Genomic DNA, 17,058 nt, shown 5'->3' with positions numbered 1-17,058 from the left:
CAGGACTGACTGGCAGCTGTGAGGGAGAGAGACTGCAGGAGAACCCAGAAGCCCTGCCCAGACCTGGAGAATGACAGACATGAAGACCAGACCACACACAACACAAAATAGAGAGAGGGAAACAAAATGTACGGAGGGGAAGACAGGAGATGGGCCAGATCCTTTTTGATTCTTCTGTCTGTCCTGGATATAAGGAAATATAGAGAATTGTCAATAAAAAAAAATCTTGAATCTTGAATCCTCTGCTGAAAACTCAACATCACAACGACATAAGCCTGGAGATGAGATTAGTCAAATGTAGTATGCAGCATTGTTGAGAAAGTGCAACATGGAGCTCAACTTAAAATCCCAATCATGTTGCTTTTACATTTCTTTTTGATGTCACTTCAGGCTTGGCTAGGTGTTTCCCCTCGCCTCAAGCATGTACATGTATGCTAAGCTGAGCACAAAGCCTCCTGGCTGCAGCTCTGTACTGAGGCTGATAGTAGCACTCATCTAATTCTGAGCCTCTATGAGGATTATGTGATCTACAGTACATATGTTATATATGTGTAGAAAAACAACTCTGGCTGTCCAGAAGCAACATATCATGGGACCTGTGTGATTTGTGTGCTGTTCTTGTCTCAGCTTTCTGTCTTCCATATCATTCTTTTCCCAGCAAAGAAATCTGAAGTGCGAAGGATAAGAGTGTCATCAGGAGGGATCGTGTAATAGAGCAGCTGTGGCTGATGGACTTTGAGATTCACCTCATTTTCCATTTATCCAGTCTGGAGCCCCTTTATCTCTGCTGCTTGTTTTGAGAGAGTTTCATTTGATAACAGCATTCAAATGCGATATCAGCGCATTTAGAGAGACAAACAGAAGGATCATAAAATATATTACTGAAGATGGTCGTTTGGATCAGGTCTAGACATCTGCTCTTACCAAAATCCTCTTTCTCTCTTCATCTCTGTCGCTTTCTGTTGCTTTCCCTCTCACTCTGTCTCTTCTTTCTCCTTTTGTTGCACCATCCCTCTCTCTCTCTCTCTCTCTCTCTCCCTCTTTCTCTCTCGCTCCCTGGCTGCTTCCCCTCCTCTCCAACCTCCCCTTGTGCCCCAACAAGTGTCTTATATTTCCAATGATGATTTAGCTCATAAATCTTGATAAAGCCATGGGCTGTTCCGTCTTGGTGGAACAGGAAACTCTTGCAGGAGCAGACAGAAGATGAGGAATGGCTCTCCGTTATGAGACTGTCCTGTTTTTCTGTTTTTCCATTTTGATGCTGTCCTCTGGGAGAGGCCACTCCTGTGCATTGCGAGCACCTCTTTCACTCGAGGGATTTGGAGAAGTGTTTGTTTGTGATCATATCTCTATTTGTGCAGCCACCTTAATATTTGTATCTGTATCTAATCCTTTTTGTGTTTGTTTGAAATGAGCCATTGCTTCCAGTCATTTTCCAACCACCTCATGCATTTACCTGTTGTAATTAAACCAGTCAGGAGAAAATCTCTGAAAAACAAAATGTCTTTCTGCCTTTGCCCCAGCCTGGGAAGTGAACAGTAATTAAACTTTTTCTCCTCCTATTACATTTGTATACTAATTTGTTTTGCAGGAAGTAACCACAGCCCATTATGGTGGCCAATGTTAGCAAACTTTAGATATTGTTGTGGAACTAATATGGCTGAGTTGGTTTGATGACTTCATGACTTTTTCTATGTTTTAATATGTCACACACTCAGATTCAAACCGTTATCACAAAAATGAAAGACAAACTGAGAGAGAATGTGGAAAATAGTAACATGAGCTATTACATTTCCATCCAAATAAAGTTCAAGCTACTACGTAATTTAACTGAATTTCCACAAAACCTGCAAAATGCAAACAATGAGAGTTGACGGATGTTAAATTGCTGATCTAAACTCAGGTGGTGTAGAACCAAGGCAGATCCGCAGGCTGCTATGGGAAGAGTAAATTAAAAATGAGCCAGCCATACTACATGTTAAAAAACTGTGTAAAACATGAAGGAAATTATGTATTTCAGTTTGTTTCATGTATTGATTTGAGGAAAATTACAGTCTCCTCATCACCTCGCACAGATTTGAAGTTTTCATCTGCTGCAATTTGTAATCCCTTATGTCATGATTTATTTGTAGCCTGTTTAATGTCTTATACACAAACTTTTCCATCTCACCCAGGTGTAAGACATTTTTTCAGCATTTCTAGTGGAGTTCTTTTTTACACGCCCAGTGAAAATGTGTATAAAAACCGAAGCATGAATAATGCACCTGCTTCAACCCAAAAGCACAATCTTTCTCTAAGCTGAACCAAGAGACTCAAGTGCCTGAACGAAACTATAAAAACATTAATCAGGTTTCACTTTCTGAATGGGTATTGTCAAGAAAACAAATAAAAAAGTGTTTTGCAGTTTTGCAGATAGGCTTACATTCATTAAAATGTTCCTTTATTATGTTGGCAAAGTCATTTTGTTGGCATTTTATTGTTTAAGTGTAATTGCTTTGAAGTAAAAATGTACCAGTCAGTTGTAAAGTTACTCAACTATAATAAAATTCAAGAAGGAATATGGCTTCATTTAAAAAAAGAAACATCCATTATGCTCCATATTGCTGTGCTGGGAACAGCTATAAATCACTCTCACACAAGCAGATGCTCAGATTCGTGAGGCAGCACATCCACATAAACACTCCTCCCTGTGGCGGTGATGATGTCACTGTGCAGGTGCAGCGGTGAAGGATTAACCGCTAATGACTGCCTGTCACTGCCTTAAAAATCTCTAATTGGTCCACGTCATTACGAGGCAGCTTTGGCTCGCTTCGCCTTTGTCTCCACTGAAACATTGTCCTGTTGTGTGTTTTCTCTCCGAGCCTGGGTTTCTGTTATAATGACACATTTTCTTCAGGCAACAGTTGCTTTTCCCGCTGCTTTTAGATCTTCTGGGATGAGAGTATGGCTAATAGTATAGTATTAAGACAAAGACAGGCTATAGTTAGTAACAGCATTACTGAGGCTTTGATGTGTAGCCCTCTTGATAGAAACTCTAAGCCTTGGCTTGGCGGCAATTATTTCTGTGGCTGGAAAATGATGAAAAATGCTGGGATATTGTTCTTCAGTCACTTGGGTCAGGTGACATGTTACCTTCTCCGACGTCTCAGCACTCACCTCACAGGCTTTGTTAGGCTTTGAACTCAGGATACATTATCACAGCCAGGTAATGCAATGGAGAGTTTCCTCCTCACAATTTGGTTCGTCTGTCTCGTATCAAAGCACACAAAACCTTGTTTGCTTTTTGTTGAAACTCACAGGTATTTATCAGTGACTTGACGTTACACTCACTGTTTTCTTCTGTGTTCCAATCCAGCTCATAGTTTCAGAATCAAACATTGCTTCATAAAACCTGCACACAGGCGATGTTTGGGTTTCATGTGAGAACTTATAGCTCAGTCTGTCAGTCTGCACAGTGAAGGTCAACCACTGATAATAAGCAAAATACATTTTTGAGTGGATCTCAGCTACAGACATTACAACTAATGATGTGAGAAATTGAACCTCCCAGTGCACATTCACTAAGAATGAATGTTTCATTGAAAACAGAGAACTGATTATCATATTATTATATTGTCAATTTTTCAATGAAGGAAAAGGAGTAAATACGTAATACAACAACTTTCTCTTCATTCAAGGACTTCTGTCTGAATGTCTGCTACATTTTGATTAAGGTTAAGGAAAATTCGTGGTTTTGGAAAAATGCAGATTTATATTCCCAGTAAAACTACGAGTGCTGTTGCAAATTAGTTGTATATAAAACAGAAATAATGATCCTTTCTGAGAGACTGGTCTGATCTGGGGGAGCTCCGTAATGATCCGAGGGTCAAGCCGTATTTACAACTCAGCTCAAGGCCTCTGAATCTCAAACCTCTCACTTTACAGGCTGCCAAAACAATCTGCCAGAAAACAGATTAGTATTACTTAAATATGTCCTTAAAGCAAATTTAGTTTTGATTAATAAAAAATTCCCAGAGGAAATAACCTCTTGGTCTCGCCCACAGTGGCACATTCTCAAGAAGCACAGTTTTAGACCAGAATTATTGAGGTTAAGCATGTACTAATTGAGATTGAGGGTGTGGTAATACTGTCTCAAGGCGGAGAGGAGGCTCAGTGTTGTGACAAAGATGATTAGCAGGATTTAAAACTCAGGACGTTTCGGTTACTGCAAAAGAAGCGCTGATATTGCCCCAGGCTTCTGAGAGTGGCATCAGCTCCTGTATTTGTCTTACCAAGACACACAGTAGATGAGAGTTTACATTCCCTCATTTCCCTCATCCTTACAACTTGTGTGTGTGTGTGTGTTGTTATTTATGAGCTTGAAGTGCTGAGTACAGGACTTCTCTACTGTAGTACACAACGGAAAGCACTACTACCACTTGATCTTTTTTTTTACACACATAAACACACGCATGCACACTAAGGTGAATTTTTTGCGCCTTATGCATTTCTCATTTCCTTTCCAATGACGTTTTTATTAAAAGATAAATTGTAGACAGAGCTCTGTGTAAAAAGAACAGATTAATTCAGCTGTTGCTTAATTGCATCAGGGATTTAGGGGTACTCTTCTGTCCAATTTGCTTGTTCTATTCCCTGCAAAAGCTCTCAGCCTGTTCCTAATCTGCAAACCAAGCAAGTTTTTTTTTTCTTTTTTCTCTTAAAAGACACTGGATTTATACTGGGATTAATAGAATGAGAGAGATGTAGCATCACTCACACACTCCAGCTCTATCACTGAATTCAATTTAGCATATTTTCCTGTTTCTCTCACACTGCCCTGAGCACGCCTGAGTACTTCTTCTGTTACTAACAAAACCTCTCGCTTTCTTTTGCATATTCCACTTTGCTAAGTGTGTATGTGTGTGTGTGACCCTTTCTAACACACACACACACACGCACACACAATCACACACACAGCCAGTCATTATACTTATTTACAGGAGATTTGATGTGACATAACACTTTTTATTAATTACATTGTATCACGACAGACTGGTCCACGTTCAGAAAAATCATATCATCGTCATCATCATCACCATCATTGCCAACATGACTCACTATGATCATTTCCACCACGCAACTGTATGACTGTACAAGTTCCTTCTGGTGTGTGTTTCTGTGTTTGAGTGTGTGTGTGTGTGTGTGTGTGTGTGTGTATGAGAGAGAGAGACTGAGTGTGTGTATGTGTGTTCGCCAGCTAAGCACAGATTGGTAGCATCAAAACTTTTGATTTATCGAGGAACAACCTGCTTGCAAAGACAGAACATTGGCTGCATCCGACAGACTATTCCCAGCTTTTAATTACCTTGTGTGCTTTGCAATAGCTACAGCTGCTTCCAACATTTTTGAAGAGTATTTTTAGGCATAGAAAAAACATTTTAACTTCTCTTTTAACACAGAAACCTTTACAGCGCTTTGTCCTATTTTAAGCCTCTTACAATCAAAACATCCAAAAAACATCCAAAAATCCTCCCTATTTTCTACCACAGTGGCAGCAGTGAAACCTTTTAACACAGAGACAAATAGCACAGAATCAAAATAAATAAAAAAAAAATAAAAAAATCTGGCACTGAAAAACAGAGATACTGCATATAGCAAGATCGGTTCCATTTGTTCTTTTTCCGGTTTTTTCTTTTCTTTTTTTTTTGCAGAGTAGCAGTTTTTTTGTGGTAATACATTCCTCAGGGCTCCACAAGCATCCAAGCACAAAGGTAATCTCAGAGTTGACCTTTATGATATTTCAGCTCTAATAGCTAAGACTGTGATGTTAGTGTTGGGAGAGAGACGGGAGTAAATGTGATACGGATAATAATACTCCTTTAAGTTGAGGAGACCAAACTCATTTAGAGTGAGGGGAAAGTATCTGTTAATATTGCTCATATATTTCTGTGAGTCCCAGGCTTTTTGTAAAATATGTAATGTAGAGAAGAAGGCTGATTTTCTGGTCGTAAATAAAACAATTGAGTGAGTCCATAAATCTTAGCTGCCATAATAACAACCTCAAACCTACACAACTAGGTTAAGTCATTTATCATGAATCTGTGAACGACGACAACAAATCAGTTCCTGATTCCTCCGTTGAATCTCTTTGCATTTCAACAGGGATTTCACTCGAGTCTGAACCCAGCCTACGGATCCCTCCTGACTCACTAAGGCATCAATCAGCCTTCTCCAAACACACACACACACACAGACACACACACTCACACAAACACACCGCCGGGAGAATGAGCAAACATCGCTCTACATCCCGGGGGCTGCTGTATATCATTTAGTGTATTTGTGAGTCCCATGCAGCTTCCCAATTCTCTGCCCTCCACTTGTAAGACAAAAGAAGAAAAGAGTACAATCTAGATACCGACACAGTCTCGGACACAGCAGTTAGCGACGCTTATTTCTTTCAGCAGCTTATTCACATTTGTACATGTATTTTTGTTCATTCCTCTTGCTTTTACTTCATTTTTACAAAATAAAAAAAGAAAAGAAAAGTAGCACTTCTAGAGACCAAAGTTTAAGACTATCACATACAGTATAGGCAGCATAGAAGAGGAAAGTTGGTTGAATAGTCTATTTTACAGTAGGTCACTTGAATAAGAGAGAGAAAGAGAGAAGTCTGTGATTGTCAGTCCCTCCTTTTCTGAGATATCCATTCATACAGCAGTTGTTGTTTCGCCTCCTTTTCTTTGAGTTTGACCAGAACCTTTGATCTGAGGCATCGATGCAAAGAGAGCTGATCTCCAGCCACAGTTGTGTTAACAGTTCACACAGCGCTCCTGCGTTGTGCTGACAGGTCTTCATCATAACAAACATCCCTCTTACTAGAACTGTCAAGACATCACTGCCATCCAACTCGACACAGTTCATTATTGAAAAATCAAATAAATAAAAAAAAGGGAAACAGCAAGTACTCTACTCTTTTGACATCTGAGACGTTCGTACTGTGTTTGTTTCTCACAGTTTTTTCCAGCTCACACACAGGCCCTCACGCGCCCTGCCCTCTGTTATTGCACAGAGATACTGTGTGGCAAGTTAGTGAATGGAGTCGAGTATGCTCACTTAGTGCAAACTCTACTGGACTGTACAGCAGGGATGGATTTTGGAGACCCTGTAAGCCTGCACCGTCAATGCTGCAGCCGTTAACCCTTTGCGTTGTGTGCTGACAGGTGACAATAATTTTTGCAATACGGCAAACTAAATCTACAAATGTGACAGACCGGTGAAACATCCATCCCTGTTGTAGAGTACACTGTACATGAGGACAGGCTAGGTAGCTGTTAAGAGGGAGCCTGACATACAAATACATAATACACTCAAGATTATCTTACACATTTGCTAAAATGTAATCAATTAAACCAGAGTTCAGTTTCAATCAGTTTTTTGTTGCAAAAGGCAACTTTAGATATAGAAAGAAATGTACAAAATGCTTCTTAATTTATAAATAATAATACTATAAATCAATAAAATCAACATTTTCAAGTTCACAAACATCAATACCATCAAGTGCTGTTTTCAATAAACAAATAAGACTTATAATTCCAGATTGATGTTTTACATCTAGTTCACATGGCTGTTAGTGAAACTGCAGTGGTTATGACTTTTTAATATGTGTGTAGAGTAAAATATGCCCCCGTAAAATGCAAAAACAAACATTAAATGTGTTTCCTTGCATGCATGTGAGCTGTTGTATATATACAGTGTGCCTGGGAGTGTTTGACCAGATATGTGAGCTGTACTGTAAGTGAGTGAAGCGGTTCTCCATCATCAGGATGTGTGGTGCATTATTGAGTTTATTTTCTGTTTAAGCTGTTGGTGGACTGCCAGTAAAGTGTGTGTGGAGAATTTGTGTGTGTGTGTGTGAGAGTGAGAGAGAGTGGTTGAGGGCAGCCATAGGAATGTGACGGGAGCGTGAAGTTGAAGTTGCGGCTTATGAGAACATCTGCAGGCTCCAGTAATGATGGATGCTCACTCTCACTTTTTCCCAAAGGACATTCACACCTCCTCTCTTTCTCTCTCCCTCCCTTCTCTTCTCTCCACTGTCGACCCTTCCTCCTCCTTCATCTTTTTCTACACGACCCATTCCTGCCTTCTTGCTCCCGCACCATCTTCTCCTTTCTACCCCATTGCTTCTCTGTTCTTGCTCTCCATTTCTTCCCCCAATATGCGTTATTACCTCTGGTCTTATTTCTCCTCTCCACCGTTCCTCAGTCCTCTCTCTGTTTTCTTCTCCTTCCCCTCTCCATCCCTCCATCCCTCCTTCTCAGCCATAAAACAATAAGTCTTGAATGTCTGTGAGGAGACTGTGCTAATGGAGCCCATTAGGCTGTAATGAAATATACATTACACCATTACAGAGGACGGGCCCTGGCTAAAGCACTGCACCGCTCAAATAATAAAACATGCACAATTCAATTTCCTTCTCGGCCCGTTTTGAGTGTCTTTCAGTGTGTGTGTGTGTGTGGAGATGGAGGGATGACAGGATAAGGTATACAGTGCGTGTGTGTTTGCCTGTATGTGTGTGTGTGTTTTGTGTGCAACCCCTCTAGCACAGATGTGGTTTTCAAGGATGTCTGAGTGCTGAGAGCCTTGATGATTTAATATGGGTTGACCAAATGAACCACACCTTCTACAGCGCCGCCGCCCACACATCTGACCGTGATCTGACCATTCAAAACCAAGTCTCCCACAGAAACCTTTACCACCACCACCACCACCACCAGCACTACCTAACCCCCCACAGACCCCCACCAACACCAAGGCCTTCAGCAAAATCAGACATCTGTGGACAAATGAATCAATTGACCTCCGACACGAGTGCTTGACATCACAAGTGCAGCATCTGTCACTTTGGTGGTGAAGGGGTGGGCGTGAGAGAGTGGCGGGGGGCGGTTATCATGTTACCATGTTCTGTATGACAGTGCAGTGCAGTGCAGGCCTGAGCAAAGTAGGATGTAACAGAAAACAATGGAAAAATGCAGTGTGCAGATGTGAGTGCATACATCCATAAAATTATATCTATTCAACGTGTTGCATGAGGAGATATTGTAGTGTTTTTTTTTGTAAGTTGTTTTTTTACAGATCTCAGAGTCGTCATTACAGTGTAGAAAGATACCTTAGCTTTCGTTTCTGAATAGTTTCTTCCACCACAGCACGTCAGTCGAGCCTCAGTTGACAGTGTTATTGTTATTCTTATTTTATATTTTTGTAATCGGACCAGAAATCATCCCAACTCCAGATTTTATCGTCAGGAAGAGCGAAAACCAGGATGTATTTAAGTTCCTTCCCTTTTCTTTTTTTTTGGTCAATATTCTGTTACACTCAGTCTACGATATGTTAACCAGTGTGTTAATTGTCACGTGTGTAGTCTTCTCCACAAGCCTTGTTGGATGAATGCTGACATTAATACTTGTGTATAGTTCTGAGAGACAGACAGAAAGGAAGGACGAACGGACAGACAGACAGACAGACAGAGTGAGAGGGGAAAACACAGTGTCTTTATGGCTCAACATCTCGCGGAGCCACTTCCTCTGAAACGTCTCACTGTCGTTCAGTCTCTTATTTACACGCAAAAGGGTTGAAGCTTCTGGAAATCCTTCCTCTCTCTGCTCCTCCTTGAAATTTCCTGATGCTCAAATGAGTCCTGTTGTCCAACAGGCAGCAACGAATGAGTCACTAAATTTAAAGTCCCGTTAATCAGGTTTCATCAGTTTAGCCCCAGTCAGTTTAAAGCATTTGAAAAGAAGCGAGAACCTTTTTTTTTTTTCCCCCTCCAAAGTTAAATTATTCTTAGTAAATGTCTCTTCGGGAAGGAAGGAGGGAAGGAATAGAGGTGCACAAAGGAGAGGAAATTGGTGGGAGGACAGAAACGATTGGGGACGGTTTGAAGAACTTTTTGATTGCCTTTTAGAGTTTGATAATAGCTTCACATCCTGTACAGCACTACCTTACACACACACACACACACACAAACATCATTCAGAGGTATCACCATATCATCACTAACATGCGCACATACGCACACACGCACGCACGCATTCAACTTCAAATGTGCATACACACTTGGATGAAGTAACCATCCTCACCATGACATCTCTCTCTCTCTCTCACACACACACACACACACACATACATACACACGCGCACACACACACACATGAACCCAAAACTCTCTTTTGTCCTCTGCCTGTGTTCAGCCGAGTATATCCAGGTATACAGGCGAGGCCTTAGCCAGGTTGAGGAGCAGGCCGTGGATTTCTTTGATGTTGAGTCTCATGTGGGGCTCTCTCTGCCAGCAGCCCAGCATCAGGTCGTACACTTCTTTAGGACAGGTCCGGGGGCGCTGCAGCACCCGGCCCTGGGTTATACACTCTATCACCTGCACAGAGAAAGGATAGGAATGCATCAGGGGTAAAGTCAGTCAAGGTCTTCATGAACCTCGGTTGCTCAACAAAAGGCACAACCAACTCAATTCGAGCTAAAATCCATTGCTTTCTGCATTTTCAAACCCCAGTGAAGATGATGGAGCATCAACTTTGTGAAGCTGTTTCACCTTGCTGCAGCGGCGCCCAGTGAGAATGTCAGGGTGAATAAATTATTTACCGAATTGATGAAATTACACTGCACTGGAGCAGTCATCCAGACAAATCCGAGGCAGGAGAGAAAAATCTCCTACTGTATATCCTATAGATTTATCGACATAAACTTTACAATGAATGCGGTGTCTCAGCACACTTTTCTCTGGAATAAATGCAAAATCTACTTTAGATGAAAATTTGTGACATTTAACACTTTTGAAACCTAGCTGCTGTATGCAGTGGAGTATACATCACCCTCCGGCAGCAGTTTGGGAAGTATCTACACTGTTATTTGCCTGTAATATGACTGAGTTTTTATCATTTCCTCAGACACTTAAACACACCCTGCTGTGTGTGTAGAAAGAAAACCAATTATTGGCTTCTATTAAGCCCCAAAAAGCTTGTGTGTCTTTCAAATTGCTAAATAACCATAAGATTACTATTTGATACCTCTACATTACTAATGATCCCATCAGTATCATCCTTTTGCTAATCAAGGCGTCACCAGCTCCTCCTCCTCATTCTGCTATGGGAATCGTTTTGTGAGAGTCGATACATAATGGAAATCTCATTTTGAAACAAAAGCCTGTATCCTGTAATGAAGATATCTGAGAATCAGATTTGTGTCAGGAGGTGAGCGAACTGTGAATCAGCAGAAATCTAATAGATGTAAATGATAAAGAAAAGGCTGGAAGGGGGTAAAGGTTAATTTTGGGATGAAAGGAGTCAAAAGAAAAGGAGTGGCTGGCATGGGCTGAAACCAGAGTTGAGGTCATAGAGTGGTTCAGCTTGTTGAGGTTAAGGTTAAGGTGAAGGGTTGAAAGGCCCTGACACAGCTGAGTTTACCGGAAAACTGGGTCAAGACCTTGACTCTGGTGAAGGGAAGATTTGAGATATTAATTATTCAGAAGCAGCAGCCAGTTGTTTACTTATTTATGTAATGCATAATAAGAAGAATTGCATTTAATACAGCATTTCAGATTGATGGATTTGGTTTCCTGTTATGTTATTAATCTGATAGTAATTTGAGGGAGTGTTTCATAGAGCAGAAGCGATAAGTCAGCTGATTAGTCAATCGACAGAAAATCTAAATAATTTCCCTATTATAGTTTCCTAATTGTAACAATAATCTTATTTCTCACTATCTGACAGCATCAGATACATTGTCCCAGCTTTCATGGTGTTTACACTGAGTGAAATCCTTTACTGTAGATACACAGTATTTACACATTTCCCCAGAGGTTCGGCCTCTTCACAAACATGTTTTGCTTCTTGGTGTGAGTCTGTATTACAGTAACTAATCCATGGGCAGGTTAATGGCTGCAAGTGGGTTTAAACGGCAACTCTCTTGGTAAATGGTTAAAGGGACAACGAGGAGTTTCTATTCGGTTATAAAAAAGTCTCACGTTAATGTGGATGAATCTCCGCTACCCACACTTGTTAATGGGCCCATTTTCGATAAATATATCGTTCTGTCTCTATCGTTATTTTGTTATTATTAGTGGTGGCGGAAATGCTGGTCGAGCCGACCAGCGTTTCCTTACTTTCGGTTTCGTGGCGAGTCATGAGAATAACGCCGCCGAATCACCGTTTATGGTCGGAACTACGACGGTATGTGAACCTCTTTGAACCTCTGACTTTAATTATTGATGAATGAAAACATGAGTCCGTCTTGCGCCGGTCAAAGAATTTTACGGTGTGCGGAGGCTCATAAATGTAGTGTGAAAACGCTTCGCTTTTCCAAAACTCCTCGTTGTCCCTTTAATTATTTATATTTGTCATGAGAAACACTCACTGGTTCCAGCTTTGCAGATGTGAGGATTGGTTTGATTTCTCCCGTTTATAATATTATATTTTGTCATTGTATATTGTGTGTCATCTTGATTGGCTAAATTAAGCAGTTGGGAGATTATGTTCTTTAACAATCTGGCACATTTGTCACTATTTTCATTTTTTGGGATCAAAAATTAAAAAAATAAAAAAATAAAATAAAAAAAGCTGTTCTTGCAGCACTTATATTTGATATGTATCCTTGGTGGAAGTCCTTATTCAGAGCCAAATCGACTGGCTGTGTCACTGTTTGCTGTTCATAAAGTAACACCTGGGGAACACAGCCTCACATCCTGAGCAAAAAGAATAGACACTTAGTTGTCGCATTGCCACCAGACCACAAAATCCAGAGTGATCCATGTCAAAAAAACAGGAAGAGGACATACTGTATTGTGAGTCCTTTTCCAAAACAGCCTTTCTACTCAAAACACAAGACACATCTGCTCCTCCAGCCTGACAGCGATGCCAAAATCTGGTTCCCCAGCTCTGTGTCTCACCTTACAATTAATTCATGACACGACACGCCAAAATGATAAACAACTTATTACGTTTCCAAGTCAGGTGCTTAAGCTTTACAGTATATAATGAGATGACTCAGGCCAAAGGACTCACAGAATGTATACAGTGCCTATGAGAAACTTGCTCACACAACTGATCAAATATTTAGTTTTAGTTTTACCGAAGGGCTGTTTCCTCATATCTGGGGGCTGCAACATCTTGTCTGGCATTACTTATTAAGTTAAAAGTGCTTCCAGGGTAACATCTACATAAAGTTTCTGCTTTGTACTTTTGACTACACTAATGTTTTGTTGTGATGGATCTGTTATCTTCTCTGCTGGCGTACTGTATTTAGAAGTGTTCAAAAAAGATTGTGTGATGTATAACAAGAGGCTGTATTGTGTTCTGTACCTCATTGTTGGAGAGCTGGTACCAAGGCTGTTTTCCATAGGTGAAGATCTCCCAGAGAACAACTCCAAGACTCCAAACATCACTTTCCGTGGTGAACTTTCTGTACATGATGCTTTCAGGGGGCATCCAGCGAATTGGCAGCATAGTGTGACCTCCGACCTTTTATTGCATACACAAACAGGGAGACAAGGAGAGAGTGTCAGTATAAGTAAGTATAAGTCAGTATAGCATAAAGTGAACAGTGGAGCTGTAAAGCATCTTCACAGTCATCCCTTCCTCTGACAGACAGGAATGCTCAATATTCAAGTCTCTTCTCTTCATTTTTATTCTAAGGCATCACGCGTCTCGAATGCATGGTCACGCAGCTTTTCACATTTCTCACCAAGGTTCGCTCAGAAATTTCAATATAGTTTAAAGTGGTGCAGCAAACATTTCATTCCTAAAAAAAATGCTGCCAGAGGCATTTAAATAAGTGAGGCTTTGTGGTATGGCACAGTAGATTGCATCATCTTCTTGGCTGTTGCACACCTCATTCCTGATCAGAATATAATTTTATTTAACTGAGGTCTAAGAGAGTATTGCTTTACATTCCCCTTGAACATCAACTGGCCACAGATCACAATTAAATGGACCGCACTTTATAGTGCTTTTCTAGTCTTATTGACCACCAAAGTGCTTTACACTACAATAACATTCACCCATTCACACTTTCATAGCTTTTAAGATGATTGTTAGAAAATAATGAATAGTCTATAATCAGCCAGTGGATCAAAAAAAGGAAGGTTGTCGAGAGAAACAGTCACATTAATGCTGTGAAGCCAGAATAAACTATTGCAAAAATGCAGCTTGTGCACTGCCAGAGTCCCATGCAAGTGAATTTTAAGTAAGAAAAATAATTGAATTTGTTGCATCAAACAATGTGATGAGTCCCAGTGACTCTCAGTTCTCAGAAATCAGCTGTGGAGGAAGTCACAGGCACTCTGAGAAACTGTTGGTCATTTCATTATTCTCTAATCTGAACTGAGCCTTTGGAGCCTGTTTGATTGTTGTATTCATTTGATGTTTGTGCTGCTCATAAACACTGACAGCTCATTTCAGACTCCCACAGACTGTGACTGTAGCCTTGAATGAGGTTAATGCTGCAGCGGGGAGGGGGGGGGGGGGGCGAGCGTGAACCACTCTCCATGCTCCAGCGGTGACCAAAGGTGAGTGAACACCTCAGCCATAAACTATCATGTAATTATTACAGTGCTATGTTTGCATAGAAGCCATTGTGTCTTATGTATTAATTATGTCTCAGAGTCAGCTGTAAAAACAGAAAACAGTGCAGTATGCTCAACCATTGAACACAGAATTTCCCTCCAGTTGTCCTTCTGCGTCAAATTGACCCAATCTGTTCCCTTCCTCCATCCTTCCTTCTTTCCATCCTCTTTTGATCCAATTGACCTGATTTGTTCCCTCCCTCCATCTTTCTTTCCTTCTTTTTTCCCTCCCTCCCTTCCTTCCTTCCTTCCTTCCTTCCTTCCTTCCTTCCTTCCTTCCTTCCTTCCTTCCTTCCTTCCTTCCTTCCTTCCTTCCTTCCTTCCTTCCTTCCTTCCTTCCGTCCTTACTTCTTCCTTTATTTTTGACCCAATTGACCTAATCTGTTCCTTCCCTCATCTATCTTTCCTTCCTTTCCCCTTCCTTCTTTCCTCCCATCTTTCCCTTTGTCCTTCCTTCCTTCCTTCTTTCCCTTCGTCCTTTCTGCCTTATTTCCTTCCTTCCTTCCTTCCTTGACCCAGGAGGAAAACAGGGGAGTTAAGTATTTTTAACTAGCCATGTAAATGATATGATCTTTATAGCCATTCAGCAGGAAATATTCTAAACATCTGTTATTCACCACCAAATCACCAAATCATATTGATTGTCATGGAAAACATGGGAACTAAATTTTGAATCTTTGAACAATGTTTTGGCTGTGCAGCATAAATGTAATGATGCGCCCTCTGGCAGGTCAGTGAAGTTCAGGGGACTAAAAGTTAAATTCAGTCAGCGCTTGAATTTTGAACCGTAACCTATTTAAAGTGGAGCTGAGTGAAACCTAACCTTGTATTCTGATGCTGATCTCTCTCGTACCGAAACTCCCCTCTCCCTTTGCTCCGCTTCACATGAATCTACCGACCAATCTGCGCTCCATTGCTCCACACAGACAGCACGATCCATTCTCTGAGGTTTATGCCTGTTATTAATGGCTTGGTATCCACACTTGGCCTGTTTCTATGTTAGTCAGTGGGTTATTTAATGTAGTAATAAAACGTGCACGGTCACATAGATAGCCATCAGGTTCACTGGTACGTCCTGGGAAACATATCTGCCTCCATCTCTGCAGCTCTTACTCTTCATAAGCATGCCCCGGCTTTCCTCCCTGTTAACGCCACCGTCTCCCTCTCCCTTGTTTGTCTGTGTCTCATTTTCCTGTTTCTGTCAAATTCACGTGTGATTTACTGGTGTAGCCATAATGAAGGGATATTCTGCCACAGTGATGCAAAAGCTCTGTGTTGTGGGTAAATCCGACACTGAGTTTATGATAAAAGGACAGACAGTAAATATGGAACACCATAATAGATGGTGATTTTGGACAGGGTCATTGTTTATTCGGCTCTGTTCTATTCTGTACTATAGACAGTATTTATTATTCACTGATGTGTCTGAACCTGCTCACATCCATTAGTCTTTTTGTTTTATTCATCATTGCTGATCATTTCCCCCTGATAGCCTGAAATATTAATATTGGGCTCTTGAACTGCTGTGGTACATTTCTTTATGTTTCATAACTTTCTCTCTCTCTCTTTCTTTGTGTGCGTGTGTGTGTGTGTCTAATAGAGAGTATGAGGAGAAAGTTAAGGCAGTCTCTTCATCAAGGCTATAACAAGGATTAACTGAAAGAGAAAGAACAGGAAAGAAAATGAGTGCAGGAGCAGGGAAAGCCTCACGTCAAACCCTTTTTCTTTTTTTTACTGGGATAGGGAGGGGCACAAAAAACTAAACGAAACGAAGAGAGTCCCATTTACAATGGAGCGGCCTGGAGACCACGATCCTCCCTGACGGAGCTCCGGCTCTGTCTCTGTTTTCTTTTCACTGTGAGTTGCTTCATCATCAGTCTTTGTCTCCTTTTCTGTTCCTTTCCACCTCCCTCTCACTTGTTCTCACCTTCTCTCACCCTCCATAACCTGCCCGTCCCCTCTCCCTCTCCCTCTCCCTCTCTTTCTCTGTCTTATAAATATGCATCATTTCAGCTAGATCACTGCCTGACTGTTCCAGGAAAGCCTAAATCAGGAGGAAAAACAAAGCAGAGGAGGCTGTGGGCTCTGTAGTGACCTGCTGGAGGCTGTGGTATCCATGGGAACTGGTTTGGTTAAAAAAGAAAGCATTATGGGATGTGGCGTAGGAGGAGGGGCCTATGTGACCAACTCCTCCTCCTCTTTTTTTTTTACACAGGAACCCTACCTTAATTACCCTCTGTGTTGCTATGGAGACGAAGCTATTTCCAAGAATGCTATGCATGCATACAGTATGTGTGTGTGTGTGTGTGTGTGTGTGTGTGTAGCGTTACAGTACATGACCTGGTGTTGTTCAACCCTGTCCCTTTTAGCTCATTCATTTGTAACACTCATTAGTTTTGAAGGGCAGGTGCTTGGATTGTGTCATACACACACATCCTAAAGTTATG

At 41.1% G+C, this 17,058-nt stretch overlaps 1 protein-coding gene across 1 annotated transcript in view; it reads right to left on the bottom strand.

The window, feature by feature from the left end:
• Positions 1–9,248: 9,248 nt before the first annotated feature.
• ntrk2a (neurotrophic tyrosine kinase, receptor, type 2a) overlaps positions 9,249–17,058 on the bottom strand; it is a 74,627-nt gene continuing 66,817 nt past the window's right edge. The window contains exons 19-20 of the mRNA XM_085786601.1: positions 13,350–13,508; positions 9,249–10,411 (exon numbers count right to left, since the gene is read on the bottom strand). Coding sequence (XP_085642727.1) covers positions 10,226–10,411; positions 13,350–13,508 — 345 coding nt within the window. The 3' untranslated portion in view covers positions 9,249–10,225. The remainder of the gene's footprint in view (positions 10,412–13,349; positions 13,509–17,058) is intronic.

The sequence above is a fragment of the Trachurus japonicus genome, chromosome 9 (assembly GCF_045865225.1).
Source record: "Trachurus japonicus isolate A0001 chromosome 9, Traja_1.0".
In the NCBI taxonomy this organism is placed as follows: domain Eukaryota; kingdom Metazoa; phylum Chordata; class Actinopteri; order Carangiformes; family Carangidae; genus Trachurus; species Trachurus japonicus.
The sequence above is the reverse complement of the archived record's forward strand: the minus strand, read 5'-3'. Positions and strand labels throughout refer to the sequence as shown.